The sequence below is a fragment of the Protomyctophum bolini genome, assembly GCF_963924005.1.
Source record: "Protomyctophum bolini genome assembly, chromosome: 9".
NCBI lineage: Eukaryota > Metazoa > Chordata > Actinopteri > Myctophiformes > Myctophidae > Protomyctophum > Protomyctophum bolini.
In genome coordinates this window covers 42,623,891-42,645,435 of record NC_137870.1, presented here as the reverse complement: position 1 = coordinate 42,645,435, position 21,545 = coordinate 42,623,891, and the positions used below count along the sequence as shown (strand labels likewise).

The following is a 21,545-nucleotide window of genomic DNA, read 5'->3' as shown; positions in this document are numbered from 1 at the left end:
GCATACTATAGCACGCCGTTTTTCATCATTTTTGACGATTTGACAAAAATGACAAAATGAAAAATACGATGGGTTATAGCCCATGTTTTTTGAAATTTTGAAAAAAAAAGTTATCCTCGTTTCTCATCATTTTGGACCATGGGCTATAGCCCATATGGTACGGCATACTATAGCACGCCGTTTTTAATCATTTTTGACGATTTGACAAAAATGACAAAATGAAAAAAACGATGGGTTATAGCCCATGTTTTTTGAAATTTTGAAAAACAAAGTTATCCTCGTTTCTCATCATTTTGGACCATGGGCTATAGCCCATATGGTACGGCATACTATAGCACGCCGTTTTTCATCATTTTTGACGATTTGACAAAAATGACAAAATGAAAAATACGATGGGTTATAGCCCATGTTTTTTGAAATTTTGAAAAAAAAAAGTTATCCTCATTTCTCATCATTTTGGACCATGGGCTATAGCCCATATGGTACGGCATACTATAGCACGCCGTTTTTCATCATTTTTGACGATTTGACAAAAATGACAAAATGAAAAATACGATGGGTTATAGCCCATGTTTTTTGAAATTTTGAAAAAAAAAGTTATCCTCGTTTCTCATCATTTTGGACCATGGGCTATAGCCCATATGGTACGGCATACTATAGCACGCCGTTTTTCATCATTTTTGACGATTTGACAAAAATGACAAAATGAAAAAAACGATGGGTTATAGCCCATGTTTTTTGAAATTTTGAAAAACAAAGTTATCCTCGTTTCTCATCATTTTGGACCATGGGCTATAGCCCATATGGTACGGCATACTATAGCACGCCGTTTTTCATCATTTTTGACGATTTGACAAAAATGACAAAATGAAAAAAACGATGGGTTATAGCCCATGTTTTTTGAAATTTTGAAAAACAAAGTTATCCTCGTTTCTCATCATTTTGGACCATGGGCTATAGCCCATATGGTACGGCATACTATAGCACGCCGTTTTTCATCATTTTTGACGATTTGACAAAAATGACAAAATGAAAAATACGATGGGTTATAGCCCATGTTTTTTGAAATTTTGAAAAAAAAAAGTTATCCTCGTTTCTCATCATTTTGGACCATGGGCTATAGCCCATATGGTACGGCATACTATAGCACGCCGTTTTTCATCATTTTTGACGATTTGACAAAAATGACAAAATGAAAAATACGATGGGTTATAGCCCATGTTTTTTGAAATTTTGAAAAAAAAAAGTTATCCTCGTTTCTCATCATTTTGGACCATGGGCTATAGCCCATATGGTACGGCATACTATAGCACGCCGTTTTTCATCATTTTTGACGATTTGACAAAAATGACAAAATGAAAAATACGATGGGTTATAGCCCATGTTTTTTGAAATTTTGAAAAAAAAAGTTATCCTCGTTTCTCATCATTTTGGACCATGGGCTATAGCCCATATGGTACGGCATACTATAGCACGCCGTTTTTCATCATTTTTGACGATTTGACAAAAATGACAAAATGAAAAATACGATGGGTTATAGCCCATGTTTTTTGAAATTTTGAAAAAAAAAGTTATCCTCGTTTCTCATCATTTTGGACCATGGGCTATAGCCCATATGGTACGGCATACTATAGCACGCCGTTTTTCATCATTTTTGACGATTTGACAAAAATGACAAAATGAAAAAAACGATGGGTTATAGCCCATGTTTTTTGAAATTTTGAAAAACAAAGTTATCCTCGTTTCTCATCATTTTGGACCATGGGCTATAGCCCATATGGTACGGCATACTATAGCACGCCGTTTTTCATCATTTTTGACGATTTGACAAAAATGACAAAATGAAAAAAACGATGGGTTATAGCCCATGTTTTTTGAAATTTTGAAAAACAAAGTTATCCTCGTTTCTCATCATTTTGGACCATGGGCTATAGCCCATATGGTACGGCATACTATAGCACGCCGTTTTTCATCATTTTTGACGATTTGACAAAAATGACAAAATGAAAAATACGATGGGTTATAGCCCATGTTTTTTGAAATTTTGAAAAAAAAAAGTTATCCTCGTTTCTCATCATTTTGGACCATGGGCTATAGCCCATATGGTACGGCATACTATAGCACGCCGTTTTTCATCATTTTTGACGATTTGACAAAAATGACAAAATGAAAAATACGATGGGTTATAGCCCATGTTTTTTGAAATTTTGAAAAAAAAAAGTTATCCTCGTTTCTCATCATTTTGGACCATGGGCTATAGCCCATATGGTACGGCATACTATAGCACGCCGTTTTTCATCATTTTTGACGATTTGACAAAAATGACAAAATGAAAAATACGATGGGTTATAGCCCATGTTTTTTGAAATTTTGAAAAAAAAAGTTATCCTCGTTTCTCATCATTTTGGACCATGGGCTATAGCCCATATGGTACGGCATACTATAGCACGCCGTTTTTCATCATTTTTGACGATTTGACAAAAATGACAAAATGAAAAAAACGATGGGTTATAGCCCATGTTTTTTGAAATTTTGAAAAACAAAGTTATCCTCGTTTCTCATCATTTTGGACCATGGGCTATAGCCCATATGGTACGGCATACTATAGCACGCCGTTTTTCATCATTTTTGACGATTTGACAAAAATGACAAAATGAAAAATACGATGGGTTATAGCCCATGTTTTTTGAAATTTTGGAAAAAAAAAGTTATCCTCGTTTCTCATCATTTTGGACCATGGGCTATAGCCCATATGGTACGGCATACTATAGCACGCCGTTTTTCATCATTTTTGACGATTTGACAAAAATGACAAAATGAAAAAAACGATGGGTTATAGCCCATGTTTTTTGAAATTTTGAAAAACAAAGTTATCCTCGTTTCTCATCATTTTGGACCATGGGCTATAGCCCATATGGTACGGCATACTATAGCACGCTGTTTTTCATCATTTTTGACGATTTGACAAAAATGACAAAATGAAAAATACGATGGGTTATAGCCCATGTTTTTTGAAATTTTGAAAAAACAAAGTTATCCTCGTTTCTCATCATTTTGGACCATGGGCTATAGCCCATATGGTACGGCATACTATAGCACGCCGTTTTTCATCATTTTTGACGATTTGACAAAAATGACAAAATGAAAAATACGATGGGTTATAGCCCATGTTTTTTGAAATTTTGAAAAACAAAGTTATCCTCGTTTCTCATCATTTTGGACCATGGGCTATAGCCCATATGGTACGGCATACTATAGCACGCCGTTTTTCATCATTTTTGACGATTTGACAAAAATGACAAAATGAAAAATACGATGGGTTATAGCCCATGTTTTTTGAAATTTTGAAAAAAAAAGTTATCCTCGTTTCTCATCATTTTGGACCATGGGCTATAGCCCATATGGTACGGCATACTATAGCACGCCGTTTTTCATCATTTTTGACGATTTGACAAAAATGACAAAATGAAAAATACGATGGGTTATAGCCCATGTTTTTTGAAATTTTGAAAAAAAAAGTTATCCTCGTTTCTCATCATTTTGGACCATGGGCTATAGCCCATATGGTACGGCATACTATAGCACGCCGTTTTTCATCATTTTTGACGATTTGACAAAAATGACAAAATGAAAAATACGATGGGTTATAGCCCATGTTTTTTGAAATTTTGAAAAACAAAGTTATCCTCGTTTCTCATCATTTTGGACCATGGGCTATAGCCCATATGGTACAGCATACTATAGCACGCCGTTTTTCATCATTTTTGACGATTTGACAAAAATGACAAAATGAAAAATACGATGGGTTATAGCCCATGTTTTTTGAAATTTTGAAAAAAAAAGTTATCCTCGTTTCTCATCATTTTGGACCATGGGCTATAGCCCATATGGTACGGCATACTATAGCACGCCGTTTTTCATCATTTTTGACGATTTGACAAAAATGACAAAATGAAAAAAACGATGGGTTATAGCCCATGTTTTTTGAAATTTTGAAAAACAAAGTTATCCTCGTTTCTCATCATTTTGGACCATGGGCTATAGCCCATATGGTACGGCATACTATAGCACGCCGTTTTTCATCATTTTTGACGAGTTGACAAAAATGACAAAATGAAAAAAACGATGGGTTATAGCCCATGTTTTTTGAAATTTTGAAAAACAAAGTTATCCTCGTTTCTCATCATTTTGGACCATGGGCTATAGCCCATATGGTACGGCATACTATAGCACGCCGTTTTTCATCATTTTTGACGATTTGACAAAAATGACAAAATGAAAAATACGATGGGTTATAGCCCATGTTTTTTGAAATTTTGAAAAAAAAAGTTATCCTCGTTTCTCATCATTTTGGACCATGGGCTATAGCCCATATGGTACGGCATACTATAGTACGCCGTTTTTCATCATTTTTGACGATTTGACAAAAATGACAAAATGAAAAATACGATGGGTTATAGCCCATGTTTTTTGAAATTTTGAAAAAAAAAGTTATCCTCGTTTCTCATCATTTTGGACCATGGGCTATAGCCCATATGGTACGGCATACTATAGTACGCCGTTTTTCATCATTTTTGACGATTTGACAAAAATGACAAAATGAAAAAAACGATGGGTTATAGCCCATGTTTTTTGAAATTTTGAAAAACAAAGTTATCCTCGTTTCTCATCATTTTGGACCATGGGCTATAGCCCATATGGTACGGCATACTATAGCACGCAGTTTTTCATCATTTTTGACGATTTGACAAAAATGACAAAATGAAAAATACGATGGGTTATAGCCCATGTTTTTTGAAACTTTGAAAAAAAAAGTTATCCTCGTTTCTCATCATTTTGGACCATGGGCTATAGCCCATATGGTACAGCATACTATAGCACGCCGTTTTTCATCATTTTTGACGATTTGACAAAAATGACAAAATGAAAAAAACGATGGGTTATAGCCCATGTTTTTTGAAATTTTGAAAAACAAAGTTATCCTCGTTTCTCATCATTTTGGACCATGGCCTATAGCCCATATGGTACGGCATACTATAGCACGCCGTTTTTCATCATTTTTGACGATTTGACAAAAATGACAAAATGAAAAAAACGATGGGTTATAGCCCATGTTTTTTGAAATTTTGAAAAACAAAGTTATCCTCGTTTCTCATCATTTTGGACCATGGGCTATAGCCCATATGGTACGGCATACTATAGCACGCCGTTTTTCATCATTTTTGACGATTTGACAAAAATGACAAAATGAAAAAAACGATGGGTTATAGCCCATGTTTTTTGAAATTTTGAAAAACAAAGTTATCCTCGTTTCTCATCATTTTGGACCATGGGCTATAGCCCATATGGTACGGCATACTATAGCACGCCGTTTTTCATCATTTTTGACGATTTGACAAAAATGACAAAATGAAAAAAACGATGGGTTATAGCCCATGTTTTTTGAAATTTTGAAAAACAAAGTTATCCTCGTTTCTCATCATTTTGGACCATGGGCTATAGCCCATATGGTACGGCATACTATAGCACGCCGTTTTTCATCATTTTTGACGATTTGACAAAAATGACAAAATGAAAAATACGATGGGTTATAGCCCATGTTTTTTGAAATTTTGAAAAAAAAAGTTATCCTCGTTTCTCATCATTTTGGACCATGGGCTATAGCCCATATGGTACGGCATACTATAGCACGCCGTTTTTCATCATTTTTGACGAGTTGACAAAAATGACAAAATGAAAAAAACGATGGGTTATAGCCCATGTTTTTTGAAATTTTGAAAAACAAAGTTATCCTCGTTTCTCATCATATTGGACCATGGGCTATAGCCCATATGGTACGGCATACTATAGCACGCCGTTTTTCATCATTTTTGACGAGTTGACAAAAATGACAAAATGAAAAAAATGATGGGTTATAGGCTTATAGCCCATGTTTTTTGAAATTTTGAAAAAAAAAGTTATCCTCGTTTCTCATCATTTTGGACCATGGGCTATAGCCCATATGGTACGGCATACTATAGCACGCCGTTTTTCATCATTTTTGACGATTTGACAAAAATGACAAAATGAAAAAAACGATGGGTTATAGCCCATGTTTTTTGAAATTTTGAAAAACAAAGTTATCCTCGTTTCTCATCATTTTGGACCATGGGCTATAGCCCATATGGTAAGGCATACTATAGCACGCCGTTTTTCATCATTTTTGACGATTTGACAAAAATGACAAAATGAAAAAAACGATGGGTTATAGCCAGAGTTGGGGTCCGTTACTCATAAAAGTAAGGCACTACATATTACATATTACTTTTGAAAAAAGTAATGCCTTACATTACTTTATTACTCCCTGGAGAAAGTAACTAGTTACATTACTCGTTACATTACTTTTGCGTTACTCCATAAAATCGCCTGAGATGCATTGTCAAATAATTTGCACTGAACTCAACTGCCACACAACAATATAATATTTAGTTTGGGGTCTGTGAGGCCAAATCTCATCAAATGGTGGTCCATGGCTAAAATGCAGAATACATACTGGACCTTGATATGAAAATGGTTGAAAACCACTGTACCACGTGGTTCTAGGCAAATATTTCCCAACAATATATATTCAAATAAAATAATGAGACTGAGATAAATCAGTAGACTATAATTATGTTCAAAGTGCTTTAGGATCCCTTTCTTTATGATGTGGAGTCCCTTGCTCCATTGCTCATTAAATGTAGTTTTTCATTTCGGCATATTTGGTTTATTTATCTCTACATTAACTAACTAGTGATTGTGAGAGCACACGTTCTACAACAAACAAACAGACCCTCCCATTGGCAGTGTTGCCAGGTTTTAGAAGAGAAATAAGCAGCCATGTCTATGAAAACAGCCCAAAAGAAGCCTGACTGGGCTATCATAAAACAAGCCCAAAGTCGCTTGTAATAAGCGGACATGGCAACACCCCAACGCCTGCTCTGTCTCTGTGACAGTGGGGAGACTGGGAGCTTTCTGTGCAGCGGAAAAGTGCTACGGAGATTTTAATACAGAGACGACTTAAATGACAGTTATGACACAAGCACTGTAGGCTATATCACAAAAAAACGGACAATGATGTGTCCGGCCAGAGGTTGAGTTGGGAGGAGGAAAGGTGGGTCTAAAACCGGACGTCTGGCCACCCTACGAGTCCACGACAGTAACGAAAAATGCCGTGCTGCTGATGATCTGACACCGGTTTGACATGTTCTAGTCCGTACTGCGTACTGCGTTGCCAGCGCACCATTAGTGTTCATGTTCAACTCATCTCCGTTGTGTGCATTATTCTCTAAAGCAGCACTGCTGAAAGCAGCCACATGACGCAAGTAGCGAGTAACGGCAGCGCTAAAGCGACCAGTAACTGTAGTGTGATTATCAATTTTGGAGGAGTAGTGTCGTTATATTACTCGCTACCGACCAAAGTAGTGTCGTTACAGTAACGATATTTTCCGTTACTCGTTACACCCAACTCTGGTTATAGCCCATGTTTTTTGAAATTTTGAAAAACAAAGTTATCCTCGTTTCTCATCATTTTGGACCATGGGCTATAGCCCATATGGTACGGCATACTATAGCACGCCGTTTTTCATCATTTTTGACGATTTGACAAAAATGACAAAATGAAAAAAACGATGGGTTATAGCCCATGTTTTTTGAAATTTTGAAAAACAAAGTTATCCTCGTTTCTCATCATTTTGGACCATGGGCTATAGCCCATATCGTACGGCATACTATAGCACGCCGTTTTTCATCATTTTTGACGATTTGACAAAAATGACAAAATGAAAAATACGATGGGTTATAGCCCATGTTTTTTGAAATTTTGAAAAAAAAAGTTATCCTCGTTTCTCATCATTTTGGACCATGGGCTATAGCCCATATGGTACGGCATACTATAGCACGCCGTTTTTCATCTTTTTTGACGAGTTGACAAAAATGACAAAATGAAAAAAACGATGGGTTATAGCCCATGTTTTTTGAAATTTTGAAAAAAAAAGTTATCCTCGTTTCTCATCATTTTGGACCATGGGCTATAGCCCATATGGTACGGCATACTATAGCACGCCGTTTTTCATCATTTTTGACGATTTGACAAAAATGACAAAATGAAAAATACGATGGGTTATAGCCCATGTTTTTTGAAATTTTGAAAAACAAAGTTATCCTCGTTTCTCATCATTTTGGACCATGGGCTATAGCCCATATGGTACGGCATACTATAGCACGCCGTTTTTCATCATTTTTGACGATTTGACAAAAATGACAAAATGAAAAATACGATGGGTTATAGCCCATGTTTTTTGAAATTTTGAAAAAAAAAGTTATCCTCGTTTCTCATCATTTTGGACCATGGGCTATAGCCCATATGGTACGGCATACTATAGCACGCCGTTTTTCATCATTTTTGACGATTTGACAAAAATGACAAAATGAAAAAAACGATGGGTTATAGCCCATGTTTTTTGAAATTTTGAAAATAAAAGTTATCCTCGTTTCTCATCATTTTGGACCATGGGCTATAGCCCATATCGTACGGCATACTATAGCACATACGGCATACTATAGCACGCCGTTTTTCATCATTTTTGAGGATTAAAAAAAAATTAAAATGGGTTCATGATACTGACCATGATACTAATCATGATACTGACCATGATACTGACCATGATACTGAAAAGATACTGACCATGATACTGACAAGATATTGACCATGATGCTGGCACGATATTGACCATGGTACTGACCATGATAGGAAACCAACATTACAAAAAAAACATAATTTAAACATTTAATTTGTCAACTTTCCAACCCCATCTCGTCACTGACCCTTATTTACCTGAAATGGTTATATGAGTGGGTTTTAATAAAGTGTATAGGTACAGTAGGCTATATCTACCTGCAGTGGTAACAGTGTATGAGTTTAAAAAGTGAGTTGGTAAGTGAGTTAGTAAAGAGTACATATCTACCTGGTAACAGGGGAGTGAGTTGATAAGTGAGTTAGTAAAGAGTACATATCTACCTGGTAACTGGGGAGTGAGTTGGTATGTGAGTCAGTAAAGAGTACATATCTACTGTACCTGGTCACTGGGGAGTGAGTTGGTAAGTGAGTTAGTAGAGTACATATCTACCTGGTCACTGGGGAGTGAGTTGGTAAGTGAGTTAGTAAAGAGTACATATCTACCTGGTCACTGGGGAGTTTCTTGTCACCGTTGACTCCTAGGAGCACGGCCTCCTCTGTGTTGTCACTCTTCATCTCCACTACGATGTTGTCCTTGTTGTTCTTCTCCTTGGTGCTACAAAGACAGGACGAGGTGAGGTCACAGTGAGTGACATCAAGCCGTACATTACACACAATATGAGTAAACTGTCCGGACATGACGACAATCATGACCTTTATACTATCATACAGTAATAATAATGACTGTTCTCTTGATCAATTTCAAACTGGCATATGCATTTTGTGCACGTCAGTATAGGCAAGATGTTATTGGTGGGGGATAATTTTTTTTAACCTTTTTGTTTGTTGTGACCAGTGCTTGTTCATTGTTTTATAAAAGCTTTAACCTCAATCAATCAATCAATCAAGTTTTATTGTCACATCCACAATACACACTATAGGCAGGTGAGCAAAATACGGTTCTTAACTCATGGTGCTTCACATTGAAAAACAATGTGTGTTCAGGGTTCTGATGGTTTGGGGGGGGGGAAAGCTGTTGGACGAGAGATTGCAGGAGAGTTCAAACAGATCAAAGATGTGCACTTACAGGTCCTGCTTGCCAGAGCGGCCACATATCTTGCCCTTCTTGTAGAGGAAGTAGAGGACGCTGCCCAGGATTGCCAGGAGCAGGATACAAATGATGATGACCGCGATGATCACACCACTGCCCTCTGGTGGGAGAGAAGTACAAGCACAGCCACAGGTTATTAACTTGACTCCCAAACAGGACTGAACTTGCAGGCTAAGGGAGGAGGACTGGTGCACAGCAGAGTGTAGAAGACAGGCAGCAGGAGAGAAGAGATGTTTTCACTGACACTGACTACATTGTGACTATGTGTCCCTGACTGTGGTGCTCTGGCATGCCAGATACTCTGACAAGCAGCCAGCCAGACATACAGTGTCAACGTTTTATTCATGTGTTAATATATCAAATTATTAATTAATTAATTAATTAATTCACTCACTCACTCACTCACTCAGTAATTATTTCATTTTTTATTTTTACTAGAAACATTAAAGACGTGATCACGATCATTTACTCTAGGAAAGACAAAGCACACAATATATAAATTACATATGTGTGGTGGGTAGTAGTGTACACATGTGCTGTATGGCTACTGTACTGTATGTCAATTTGAATATTAAGTGACAAAGGATTTTTCAGACATTTTATTTAATTTCAGAAATTCAGACCATTATTTTTTACCATCTAAAATATGCCATGTTTATATGAATATGTTCCAACCGTTTTCTTGAAATCCTTTACATTTTAAAGGGCTTAGAGCAAATACTGAACAATTTATACAAGTTTTCTTGTGTGCTTTGTAACTCCCAAGGGCAACAAGAGGAACGTGGACATTTCTAATAAAGACAAACAAACAAATAAAACGTTGACAATGTCCCCTAATGACTTGCCATAAGTCGCAGCTGGCTTCTCTCTCAACCGTCTGCTGACTGGAGTTGCCACAGACGGCATTAGGCAACACCGAGCGTCGCCATGTGGTCAGTGTTGCAACAAGATTTCGTCTTTCCTCTCATACAGGCTGCGAGCAGCAGGGTTGTGCAGTGCATTGGTGCGTGTGGTGGTGCAAACAGATCATTAACTTAGACTGTCAATAGCACCGTGAAGAAAGGAAAAGTATGCAGTGAAAAGCGTGATTTATAATCCACTGCACGATGGTGTAACTTGTAGAATTGACACTGTCGTGCAATGGAGTATTATACTGTAATAAATCCAGTCTTCTACAGGAGAATAGCGTACTGTAATAGCGTGACATGCACATAATGATGATGATGAGCAGGAACGGTGGGCGGGGCAGAAGGAGGGGGGGGGGGTGCTGTGGAGAGAAAGAAGGTGCGGCCGTGCTTTTGTCTTCGACAGGAAACGGAGAGATTTTCAACGGCTCAACAAACCTTTCTTGACCTTTTTCGGCAAAACGGTTGGCGTTTTGACTGAAACGGTGGGCGTTTTGACTGAAACGGTCGGCGATTTTACCGAGACTGTTGGCGATGTGACTGAGACTGTTGGCGACGATGTGACTGAGAAAAACCACAGAATTACACTGTCAGTGAGCCAGCAGGGATATTTAATGACTCAAATGTATTGAGGCATAATTTATATGGATAATAAAAAAAAAACACATAAAAAAAAAACAGCCACAGAAACTCTATACTGATCTGACCTCCCAGGGCGCTATACAGCTGGTCCGCTCCATTTCTCCACACTACACAAAATCATCTTAGCCAAAAAACAAACAATCTGCAAGATCACAACGTCTTGTGTGGTGCGGCGTGGTGAGCTTGCAGATCTGCTATTATTGCTGAACCCCAGAATAGGGACACTATAGGGTGCAGGTGTTTTTTGTTTGTTTGTTTTTTAATGAGCTTAATCGTAGTCTTTTAGGATACAATCTAATCAGTGATTGGAGTGTAATGGTTCAAGATGCTGGCCAGTAACACCATGGTCATTTCCAGGAGCAGGCCAACCGACTGAGCCCGTATAATCTCATTGGGAAGAAACAACAACCTCAAATGTGTGTGTGTGTGTGTGTGTGTGTGTGTGTGTGTGTGTGTGTGTGAGAGAGAGAGAGAGAGAGAGAGAGAGAGAGAGAGAGAGAGAGCACTGGCCGTAATGGGAGTCAGGAGACTTTCTGTGAGTGCATTTTAAACGTCAGCTGCCTTCTACAGTTTCACTCATATACGTGTGTGTGTGTGTGTGTGTGTGTGTGTGTGTGTGTGTGTGTGTGTGTGCTCTCATTCCATTGCATTATCGGTAAATCATAACACTCTCCTCTGAACTCGCAGGAAGGAACACAAACAACATGAGAGGCAACATGTTGTAGTGTTGCCCTTCATTCATTCTACTCATTTCTTCTATTTAGTCACTTATTGTCTCCTCCAGGCAATAATAATGCAGCTGCTATGGAATGAGAGCACACGCACGCACACACGCACGCACACACGACGAATCTCTTTTTGGCAAAGACACTTTAGTGTAGAGGGCCAATCTTCAACCCATCTTCATATAACTTATATGCCCATTTCTGTCTACTCACTCTGAGGAGGGAAAGTTCAGAAACGTGCCTACCAGTGACATCATCAATGGGGATTTCAAACGAATGGAGACAACAATCTCCCTTTAACGGCAGGTTGAAATAGAAGCCATTGTCATGGCTGACCAAAAAAGCCTAATCTCTCCCCTGGCCATGGGGGAATTCCCCTTTAGGCTAGTGGGTAAGCTGTCGGCTTTCCATGCGGGAGACCCGTCTTTGAACTCCCACTGTTAACAGACCTCGATCATCAACACAACACCTAACAGCTACTGTATACAACTTACAAGACATTGTCACTGGAAACCCAGCTGCACATGTGTTGGTTTCAATTAGTCTAAAGCTCAGCCACAGCGTAATGTCCTTTCAATGATGTCACAATCATAATTGCTTAAGCCAGCTGGGTTATTCTCTCAGCCATTCTTTCAGCTTGACTCATAGAAAAACACAGCAAGTGGATACATTGAAGGCTTTAAATCACCTAATAAGGGTGCTATGGTTAAGCTTAATGAACAGCATTATCCATTTCCCACTAGTCAGAACTAAGGCTACTGCACTTTGTGTTTCCTGGGATTTAAATTATTTGTTCACCTTTCATTTGTGTGTTTCGAACATAGACTGTAAAAAATATGGACAAAGCGTTCCCCGGGTCTAACATGAACATAAAATGAAGCCTGTCAGTCCTTGCAATGGAAGTCGCCATCTTTCTAGATCGGTTTTGGTCCAGCTGGCCATTGGCTGGCCCAGACAACGAGGCGGGACTTCCCCCCTTCTTCTCCGTTGGTTTTTATTTTGACTCGAGTGGGAGGGGAATCCCTATCATAGACTGTAACGGTAGCCACGCCCCTCAGAACATACAAGACTTTATGGTCATTTTTTAAATTAATGGGACCATCATTTTCCAAAAAGAATATTATGACATTAGAAATGAGACTTTAAACTAGTGACTGGAAGAAGAAAGTATTCATGACCATGTTTATTAAGGTAATACAGTCTAGGTGAAGTTGGGCCCAAATGCATGGACTTCTATGGGGCTATGGGTTTTTCTGGGTCCAATGACAGCGCCACAACAGGCCATTATATGAACTTTCATTTCCTTAGTGGCTTCACAAAATATCTGTCCGACTGCCCACCCCTGGTTTCGAAATAAGTTCATTAACAATGTAAGTTGTAATTTCATATAATCCTTTGGTTGATTTTCATGCATATGCCATGGACCTGCCCGTCCAATTCTCAAAATAGCGAAATACGAAATTGTGTGTTTGCATATTATGTGATTCCATGGCCACAGGGCCAGACCTCTAAACACATTTAGCATCGATAAACAACTCAACCCACTGACTGATCTAAAATGTGAGCATTACATTAAAAACATCTACAGTTAAAATAGCAACATTTAATGTTGGGCCGCAAAGGGTCAACAGTGCTACAGACAACATGCAGGCACTTGACGTTGCACTACATTCCACATCACCTCTGTGGCATAAGGTTCCTTATTTCCCTGAGACGCATTACAAGGCAGCACTTGTGCAGTTTCAGTTTGCAACCATTTTAACACAGCGCCTGCTTCCAAGCATCACCAAAAGGGTAAAAAAGCACCATGCATGGACTGGACATAGCCCAAGATTTAGACTCTCGCAGATGTACGGTATTTTATCGATACTGACATTTTCAATCTCCGAGAGTCTAACCCTTAGACTCTCGGATATTTCCTGTCTACCGAACTATGGGGCGAGAGACCTTAGACTCTAAGGTCTCTCGTCCCATAGCGGGTAGACAGAAAATACACTAGAATAGAGCCCTGAGGGACTCCTCGGGATCAACCACAATGGTTAAGTTGAATTGCCCATGATTAGATAGCTCAAAAAACCTCTAACTTGTTTTCTCTGTCAGACTGTTGTTATTGTACTCTGTGCCAGCTTGTGTAACCTTGTTCTGTAACACACTGTGTAGCAGTGCAACACAAATTAACTCATTGTCATTGAATTCATTATAACGTATTCTACGGTGTATGTGTACCGTGTATATATATATATATATATAAGCGAGGACATGCAGGCTGGCAGCGCAGGGCGATAAGGGGCCTTACCTGTGGCGGTGGAGGTGCTGCTGGTTGTACTAGTAGTGGTAGTGGACGCTGGTTTGGTGGTAAGTTTAACTATGAATGGGTAGAGGGAAAACAACACAAAAAGGACACGGGGAACTTCATGTTAGGAACACGAGGGTTGGTACAGTAGGGGAACTTCATGTTAGGAACACCAGGGTTGGTACAGTAGGGGAACTTCATGTTAGGAACACCAGGGTTGGTACAGTGGGGGCAGAGTAATATAGTAAGAGAGTGCTGACTCCCATTGTAATAATGGAATGAGGAAGTGCTCAATGGGATAGTTCCAGCCATAGGAGCAATGTTTGGAACTATAGCCCATAGGCTCAACGCTTTGCAGCGAGATCAAAGTGTGTCGCTACTCTCCTACTCTACACGCTGAGTAGGGGAACACCAGGGGTGGTACAGTGAAACGCCATTCTCACATCATTCATTCTCATACGTCCAGAGGAGTGGTTCCCCAACCGATATACATGGGTCATTATTGGTCATTGCAGTTTATTGTGCAAATTAGTGAAAAATAGTCAAAGCTTTTTTTTTTTTTTTACTATTTGCTAAAGTACGGTATATAGGTCTCGTGGTGGTGGTTATTTGTTTGAAAAAAGTGTCTGTGTGTGTGTGTCTCTGTTCATGCGTGCGCTCAAGTTTGTGCGCACATGCACGTGTGGGGGGGCCACTCTCAGGGGGGTTGGGAACCACTGCTTTTAGAGAAGTATTTTAGTGCAGATCTCTATAGATAAAGATGAGAGGGAAAGGAAGGGAGATGAAGACAGGCACGCACGCACACACACACACACACACACACACACACACACACACACAGGAAGAGCATACAGGAACTCACTGGCTTTGATGCTGAAGGAAACGGCTTCAGAGCCGTGGTCGTTGGAGGCGTTGCAGAATGCTGTGATGTCAGACGTGACCTTGACACTGACCACGCTGTGGATGGCGTCCTCCGTCGCCTTGTGGGACACCGACTTGAGGACCTGACACATTCACACGCACACGCACACGCACACACACACACACACACACACACACACACACACACACAGTTACAAAACCATAATGTCTAGGGGTAAAAGGCAATGCAACATATGGAGGAGAAACGGAAAACCAAGGTCTTAATACAAGAATTTATTCAGAAGTATGATGAATAAATTAAGATAATCGACAAGTTTACAAATGAATGGCTCTTAACTCAAAAGGAAATACAATAAACGGATCTCAAAACAAAATTCCTTTCCGAAGGGAAATAACGTCTCTAAACAAATGTTCAACTTCACAAAATAAGGCAAAACTGTTGGATGCGACAGTAGTACGACGGATGGGGGAAAGACCCTGGAAGATGTTTCCCCAGTGCCTGTCTGGGGGTGAATGGGCTTAGTAGTGTGATAGCTACGGCCGTTAGCTCCCTCACGTGACCGTCAGCCAATCAGAGAGGATGATCAGGCCTCCACTGTCATGGCCAACAGGAGTACCCCAGACACACAGCTGATGACAATCATTCTGTCTGATTCATTCACTCTGCATGGGAGGAGAGGTAGTCTAATACAGGTTCATAACGTAACTGCTGCTCAGGTATATATATATATATATATATATATACTATAACAATACCACCATATATATATATATAATATTAGCAATAAACATATAATCCAAAATAACACTCATAATTAATCATAGCCACACACGACCATAGTCGTGACAACACATACACACGATATAAGCGGCTTCTTCATTCATTGATTCATTTGGGCTTTGTTGTTGTCCGACTGACGGAGCTGTGGAGTGCTGCTGTGCAGACGTGCAGCAGCCTATTCAGAAACACGCCCAGTGAGAAACGTTCCACGGTTAAAACTAAGGTGCGATTAAATGCGTAATTCTTTTTAGCTTTTCTTTAGCTAGTGCTAAAGGTATTGCTAGAAGACAACCAATAAGTTGTCAAAGTGAGGTCCAGGGACCCTCAGGGCTCCTTGACCGGGGTTCCAAATGGACCCTTACAGGTCTGTAACTCAGAGGGTTATGGGGGTCCAAGGTTTGAGAAGCGTGGGCTGCTATAGAGCTGTACCTGTGCATCAGAGGAGCTCCAGGAGATGCTGGGGACAGGGTAACCCCTGGCATGGCAGCTCAGGTTCACCGTCTTCTCCAAATGCTCCTCGATGGGCGTGTTCTGTGGCTCCCTGATCTCTGGAGGACCTGGAGGGAGGAGGCAGGAGAGAGGAGTTAGCGAGAGACCCTACGGTTGTGCCCTTTGTGAGCACTGACCAGCTTGTAATTATCTGAAAACCCCTTACTTGTATTGTAAATAAGATAAGCTGATTGACCCTACGAGGGTGCTGTTTGTGGAACAGGCTTCTAAATGATCTGAAACCATTAAAACAGTTTGACTGGTTTAAACGCGTAACCCACATTTTAATCAACTACCCTACGCTGCCGAGATTGTTGTATTACCTTTAGAGCATACGCTGAATTATTTGGGCTTTTAATCTGTGAAAATCCAGCGAAAACAGGTTCCTCGGTTTGTTATGATCCGATCGCACCATCCACCATCTTGGTGCACCCGGAAGACGCACACAAGACCCGTCTCCATGAGGCGTTGTACCCATTCATTTGCATTGGCCTCAATTTCCCAGAAGCCCTAGCAGCCCACAGCATGTGACGATTTCCGGTTTCGTCATCAAAACGAAACCATCTAGTCTCTATCTCCGCGGCAAAGGCAGAGTTTCTTTTTATTTATTACGCTCAAACTTTCTTCTTTCCTTTCTATTATTTTTCTTGGAAAAAGAACGGGAACAATATGCACATACATTTCACCCACTTTTTTACATGTAAAACTGTATTGTGACAATAAAGAAGATTCAGATTTTGATTAGCAAAGGTGAGAGGGTTGTCAGGGAGGGAGGCTGTTTTAACTACAGTACTGACGTTCTACTTTACACTTTCAAAAATTGCAAAAGTAGCTAACAATGCATTGCGTTGTGTCGTGTTGGGAGCTTTTAAGCCCTGACCACACCAAAGGGTCGAGACGGTTTCACCGTTGTCCCTGCGGTGTGATATGTCCTGTTGCACGTTGACGCACGTTGACCCACGTCGTCCCGAGCGATTCAACGCATGGAATTCAATGGCCCCAAACCGCACCGAAGGGTCAACATGCAACTCCTCGCAAATCGTTTGGACCCAAGGTGTTGCATGGCGTGGTCAGGGCTTCAGATCTGCTATTTTGACTCCTCACACGCAGCGGTCCTCAAGCCAGTTTTATAGAGAAAAATGAAATAAAAACGAACAAAGGAACACACAGATATTGTGCATGAAAACTCACCCTGTACAAACACACGGAGGGTCCCACTGGTCTCCATGCTCTCCATGCTGGAGACAGTGATCACACACACATAGGTCCCTGCGGTGTCAAACATGGCGTTCTTCAGTGTCAGAGTGTGGCCTTTGTGAACCTGCTGTCCATTCTACACACACACACACACACACACACACAAAATCACATTTTACATTTAATACATAATACGTCTGGAAACGATTGGAACCGAGAGGTGCCTTCGACGTCTATGGACGTCCTAGCGACGTCCAAACGACGCGGGGCGAGATAATAATATTCAGAATTATTCCTATTTCAGTCAACTTTTTTAAGAAAGTATTTCCGGTTCATGGCTTTCAAAATAAAAGCGACTACTCTGGCGCAAGCAGCGCCTTTATTTTGATGCAGTTCCGGTACTAAATGTGTTAAAGATGGCCTGCCGTGGGGGGGTTTTTCACCCTAAAACATGATCATCAAGTATTATTATTATATAAGTAGGGGAAAAGTGTACAGTATTTGTTAACATTTTGTTTTTATGTGGACACGCCCACCAGTTCATTATGCCTGGGTTGCCTGGTGGGTGGTGATGGGCGATGATCCACCTGAACTGAAGCAGCACCCACAGCTGTGGTTGTATGATGAAGGGGGATGGGTTAGGGGAGGGGATGATATTGTGATGTCACTATATCACAGTTTTTTCATTGGCACGTTTGACTGGCACATAACAACCACACCAAGAGGTCTAATGAAGTACTGTCACCTCATAAACACATGCAAAACCGAAGAAAGAAAATACAAAAATCACTGCACTATCAATCTTTAACATTTGAGGTTGAGAAAAACAAATGCCTTTTCCGACTGGCAAAGTAATTGTTTTTCAACGAGAGGCGAGCGGACGAGATATCTCGTCATTTATTTTCCATCGATTACGTTAGATCGAAAATCAGCATCCGTGCGCTTATGCTTGCACGTCTGGTATAGGTTTCAAAACAAGAGAACAAGTGAATGTAAACCTGGAGATGTCACCCAGTGTGTGTGTGTGTGTGTGTGTGTGTGTGTGTGTGTGTGTGTGTGTGTGTGTGTGTGTGTGTGTGTGTGGTCACTAACCTTAAACCAGGCAGTTTTAGTATGCAGAGAGGAGAGGGCGTTACAGGTTGCCGTCATCCCCTCACCCAGGGACAACGTGCGAACTTCAGGATCCACCACAGCAGGATCCAAATCTATACATTATACATGTAAACAAGAGAGAGAGAGAGAGAGAGAGAGAGAGAGAGAGAGAGAGAGAGAGAGAGAGAGACAGACACTCGAGTAAAAAAAAAAAGCTTGCGCCACGTTGTGCACTTGTAGATTGCTATTTTCACTAGTTTGAGTCTCGGGCAAAATTTGTCTAATCTCTCTTTTGGGTTTCGATATGAACAGCTTGGGAACCACTGGTCTAAATGGCGGATAGGGAGACCATCTCCACCCACTGCCTTGCTAGTGCAAGTGGGTGGACCCAAAACAGTGGGTCGGGGGGGACCCACCACTTTATTTTTCGTTTCCTATACATTTAGTTTTTAATCATTGTTTAATCATGTTCATTTAAAAAAAACATGCCCAAAAAAAGCAAAATCGTTCAGTCATTTTGTGGAGAAATCAAAGAAAAGTCAAACAAATTCCATACATTTGTAGTGAAAGTAGTGAAAATCGATCTATCTACAGATAACTATCTATTTTCACTAGTTCGGGCCCCGGGCCTAAACGTCTAATCTCTTTTTTGGGTCTCGACCTGAAACGTTTAGGAACCACTGTGCTAGTAGCCTCGGAAACCCAGACGTTTTTATTTCCAGGGAGAAAGAAAAAGTCTGGGTCTGAGTCCACTTCAATTCGGCATAGAGTAGCGCAAACATTGCTCACTCTCTGCTGATTTCTGATTGTCTGCACCTTTGTAAAATTGACATACACACGCACACATGTACACACACAAACACACGCTCCTCTCTCTCTCTCTGTCGCTCTAAGTAATTAGTCTCATGTCGCGCAGCTGCGCATATATTCTCCCGGCGGATCCTGCCGGGAGCTGCCTATGCCATAAAAAGCATAGGTGAGTTCCAGGCTACTGTGCTAGTGACTACACTAGTTATATTGTATTAACGTAGTGCTTTATTCATTCAAATAAGTCCCAGTTTGTAGCTTTAATTAACTGTATGTAGATTAAAAGGCGTATAAGCAACAGTCCTTACAGTTGACCATCAGCGTGGTGTTTCCCATGGTCTGGACGTCGGTGTCGAAATCCCACGACTCACACTTGTAGGTGCCGCTGTCTGCTCTGGACGCGCCCTTCAACACCAGGACGCCGTTAGAGTCCGCCGTCTTCTCCTCCTAAAAAGTGACCCGTGACAAACAAGCAGGCCTTGTTTAGTCTTTGAACATACAATATCGTCACTGGAATGTGACATTGCTGTTCCTTGGAGTGGTTGCACCACTCAATAAATACAACTATTGTAACACAATGTTATTTTTGTTTACTTTTCCTTGTTTCGATGACTTTTTTTCCCCCTCCCCCTGTAGAGAGGGAACACCCATTAAGACCTGAGGCCGATTCTACAGATGCCTTCTAAATAAGTAGTTCTCCCACTTTATAGCAAAAATAGAGCAGATGTACAAGCTTGCAGCACGGCACGAAGTGACACGCTGTGAGCGTGTAGATCTGGTATAGCCACCGCATAAATCTAAAATGGCACGGATGCGGTTCGTTTTGTAGCTTTGTAATTGCAAGTGTGAAGTTGAAGTCAGCTCAATTAGATTTTGTAGCTTTTTGTACGCCAGTGTGTATCTTCATGTAGCTGGCTTCTATTGAAATGTAAATTGTAGCTTGAACACAGCATAAAAGTGTGTTAATTGATTTGTTTACAGAGTGCCATGAGCTGGGGGGGAAGGGGACACACAGAACAATACAATCGATAATAAATACATTCATACACTTTCCAACATACAAGGCAAAGGAAATAGAAAAAGCCAGCACGGGCACTGCTAATGAAACCTGCTACAACTCAACTACCCAACTGCTCAACTACCCAAATGCTCAACTACCCAACAGCCGTATAACGGTGTCGCTCAGCGAATACAGCCGATCTACGGCGTGTCACAGATGTGGCAGATGCTACAAGCAGTAGGCTTATACTAGCATCTGCAGTAGGCTTTGTAGCGTCAAAACGGGCTTTAACCCATTATAGGCTTGAGACCGGGATAGCATCTGTGTCATTTCTCAGATATTTTATACTTCTACAGATCTACAAGATCTTGTACAATGAGCTATAGTATATCTGCAATTATTGCAAATCTTTACTTCTGGGCGGGGGTGGGGGGAGTGTGTTCATTTTGGTGGCGTACTTGACGAGAAACGGTTGTGAGGACCAGTGATACAGCAACATACATTTTTCACGCGCACACGCGCACACGCCCACACACACACACACACACACACACACACACACACACACACACACGCGCACACACACACGTCTTACGTCTCCATGATAGAAGGACAGGGGGGGCTGGGGGTTCCCGTCACCGCGACACTGAAGCTCCACCGTGTCACCTTCTTTGACGTCCCCTTTGGGGGACTCCACCCACACGCTGATGGACGTAGTGGGAACTGTATATATAATATATGGTCAAATAGCACACGGTTACGGTTTCATAGTGTTCAGTGATATGCATACAAGACACAGTATACAGACAAATGTACAGTATATAGACTGACGCTTTGTATGATGTTGTAATATTAAAGACTCAAAGTACACAGTGATGTTTATGTTACTGTATGTTGTAATGTAAAGACTGAGTGTATACACAATG

At 40.5% G+C, this 21,545-nt stretch overlaps 1 protein-coding gene across 4 annotated transcripts in view; it reads right to left on the bottom strand.

Moving 5' to 3' along the window:
* LOC308321169 (cell surface glycoprotein MUC18-like) overlaps positions 1 to 21,545 on the bottom strand; it is an 83,858-nt gene that overhangs the window by 3,049 nt on the left and 59,264 nt on the right. For 2 of the 4 annotated variants that reach the window (XM_080772005.1, XM_080772004.1), the window contains exons 7-16: positions 21,215 to 21,342; positions 19,928 to 20,066; positions 18,813 to 18,925; positions 17,715 to 17,856; positions 16,464 to 16,591; positions 15,234 to 15,375; positions 14,375 to 14,443; positions 11,150 to 11,275; positions 9,783 to 9,906; positions 9,200 to 9,311 (exon numbers count right to left, since the gene is read on the bottom strand). In XM_080772005.1, the coding sequence (XP_080628131.1) occupies positions 9,200 to 9,311; positions 9,783 to 9,906; positions 11,150 to 11,275; positions 14,375 to 14,443; positions 15,234 to 15,375; positions 16,464 to 16,591; positions 17,715 to 17,856; positions 18,813 to 18,925; positions 19,928 to 20,066; positions 21,215 to 21,342 (1,223 nt within the window). The remainder of the gene's footprint in view (positions 1 to 9,199; positions 9,312 to 9,782; positions 9,907 to 11,149; positions 11,276 to 14,374; positions 14,444 to 15,233; positions 15,376 to 16,463; positions 16,592 to 17,714; positions 17,857 to 18,812; positions 18,926 to 19,927; positions 20,067 to 21,214; positions 21,343 to 21,545) is intronic. The other 2 variants (XM_080772006.1, XM_080772007.1) reach the window with 2 other exon arrangements.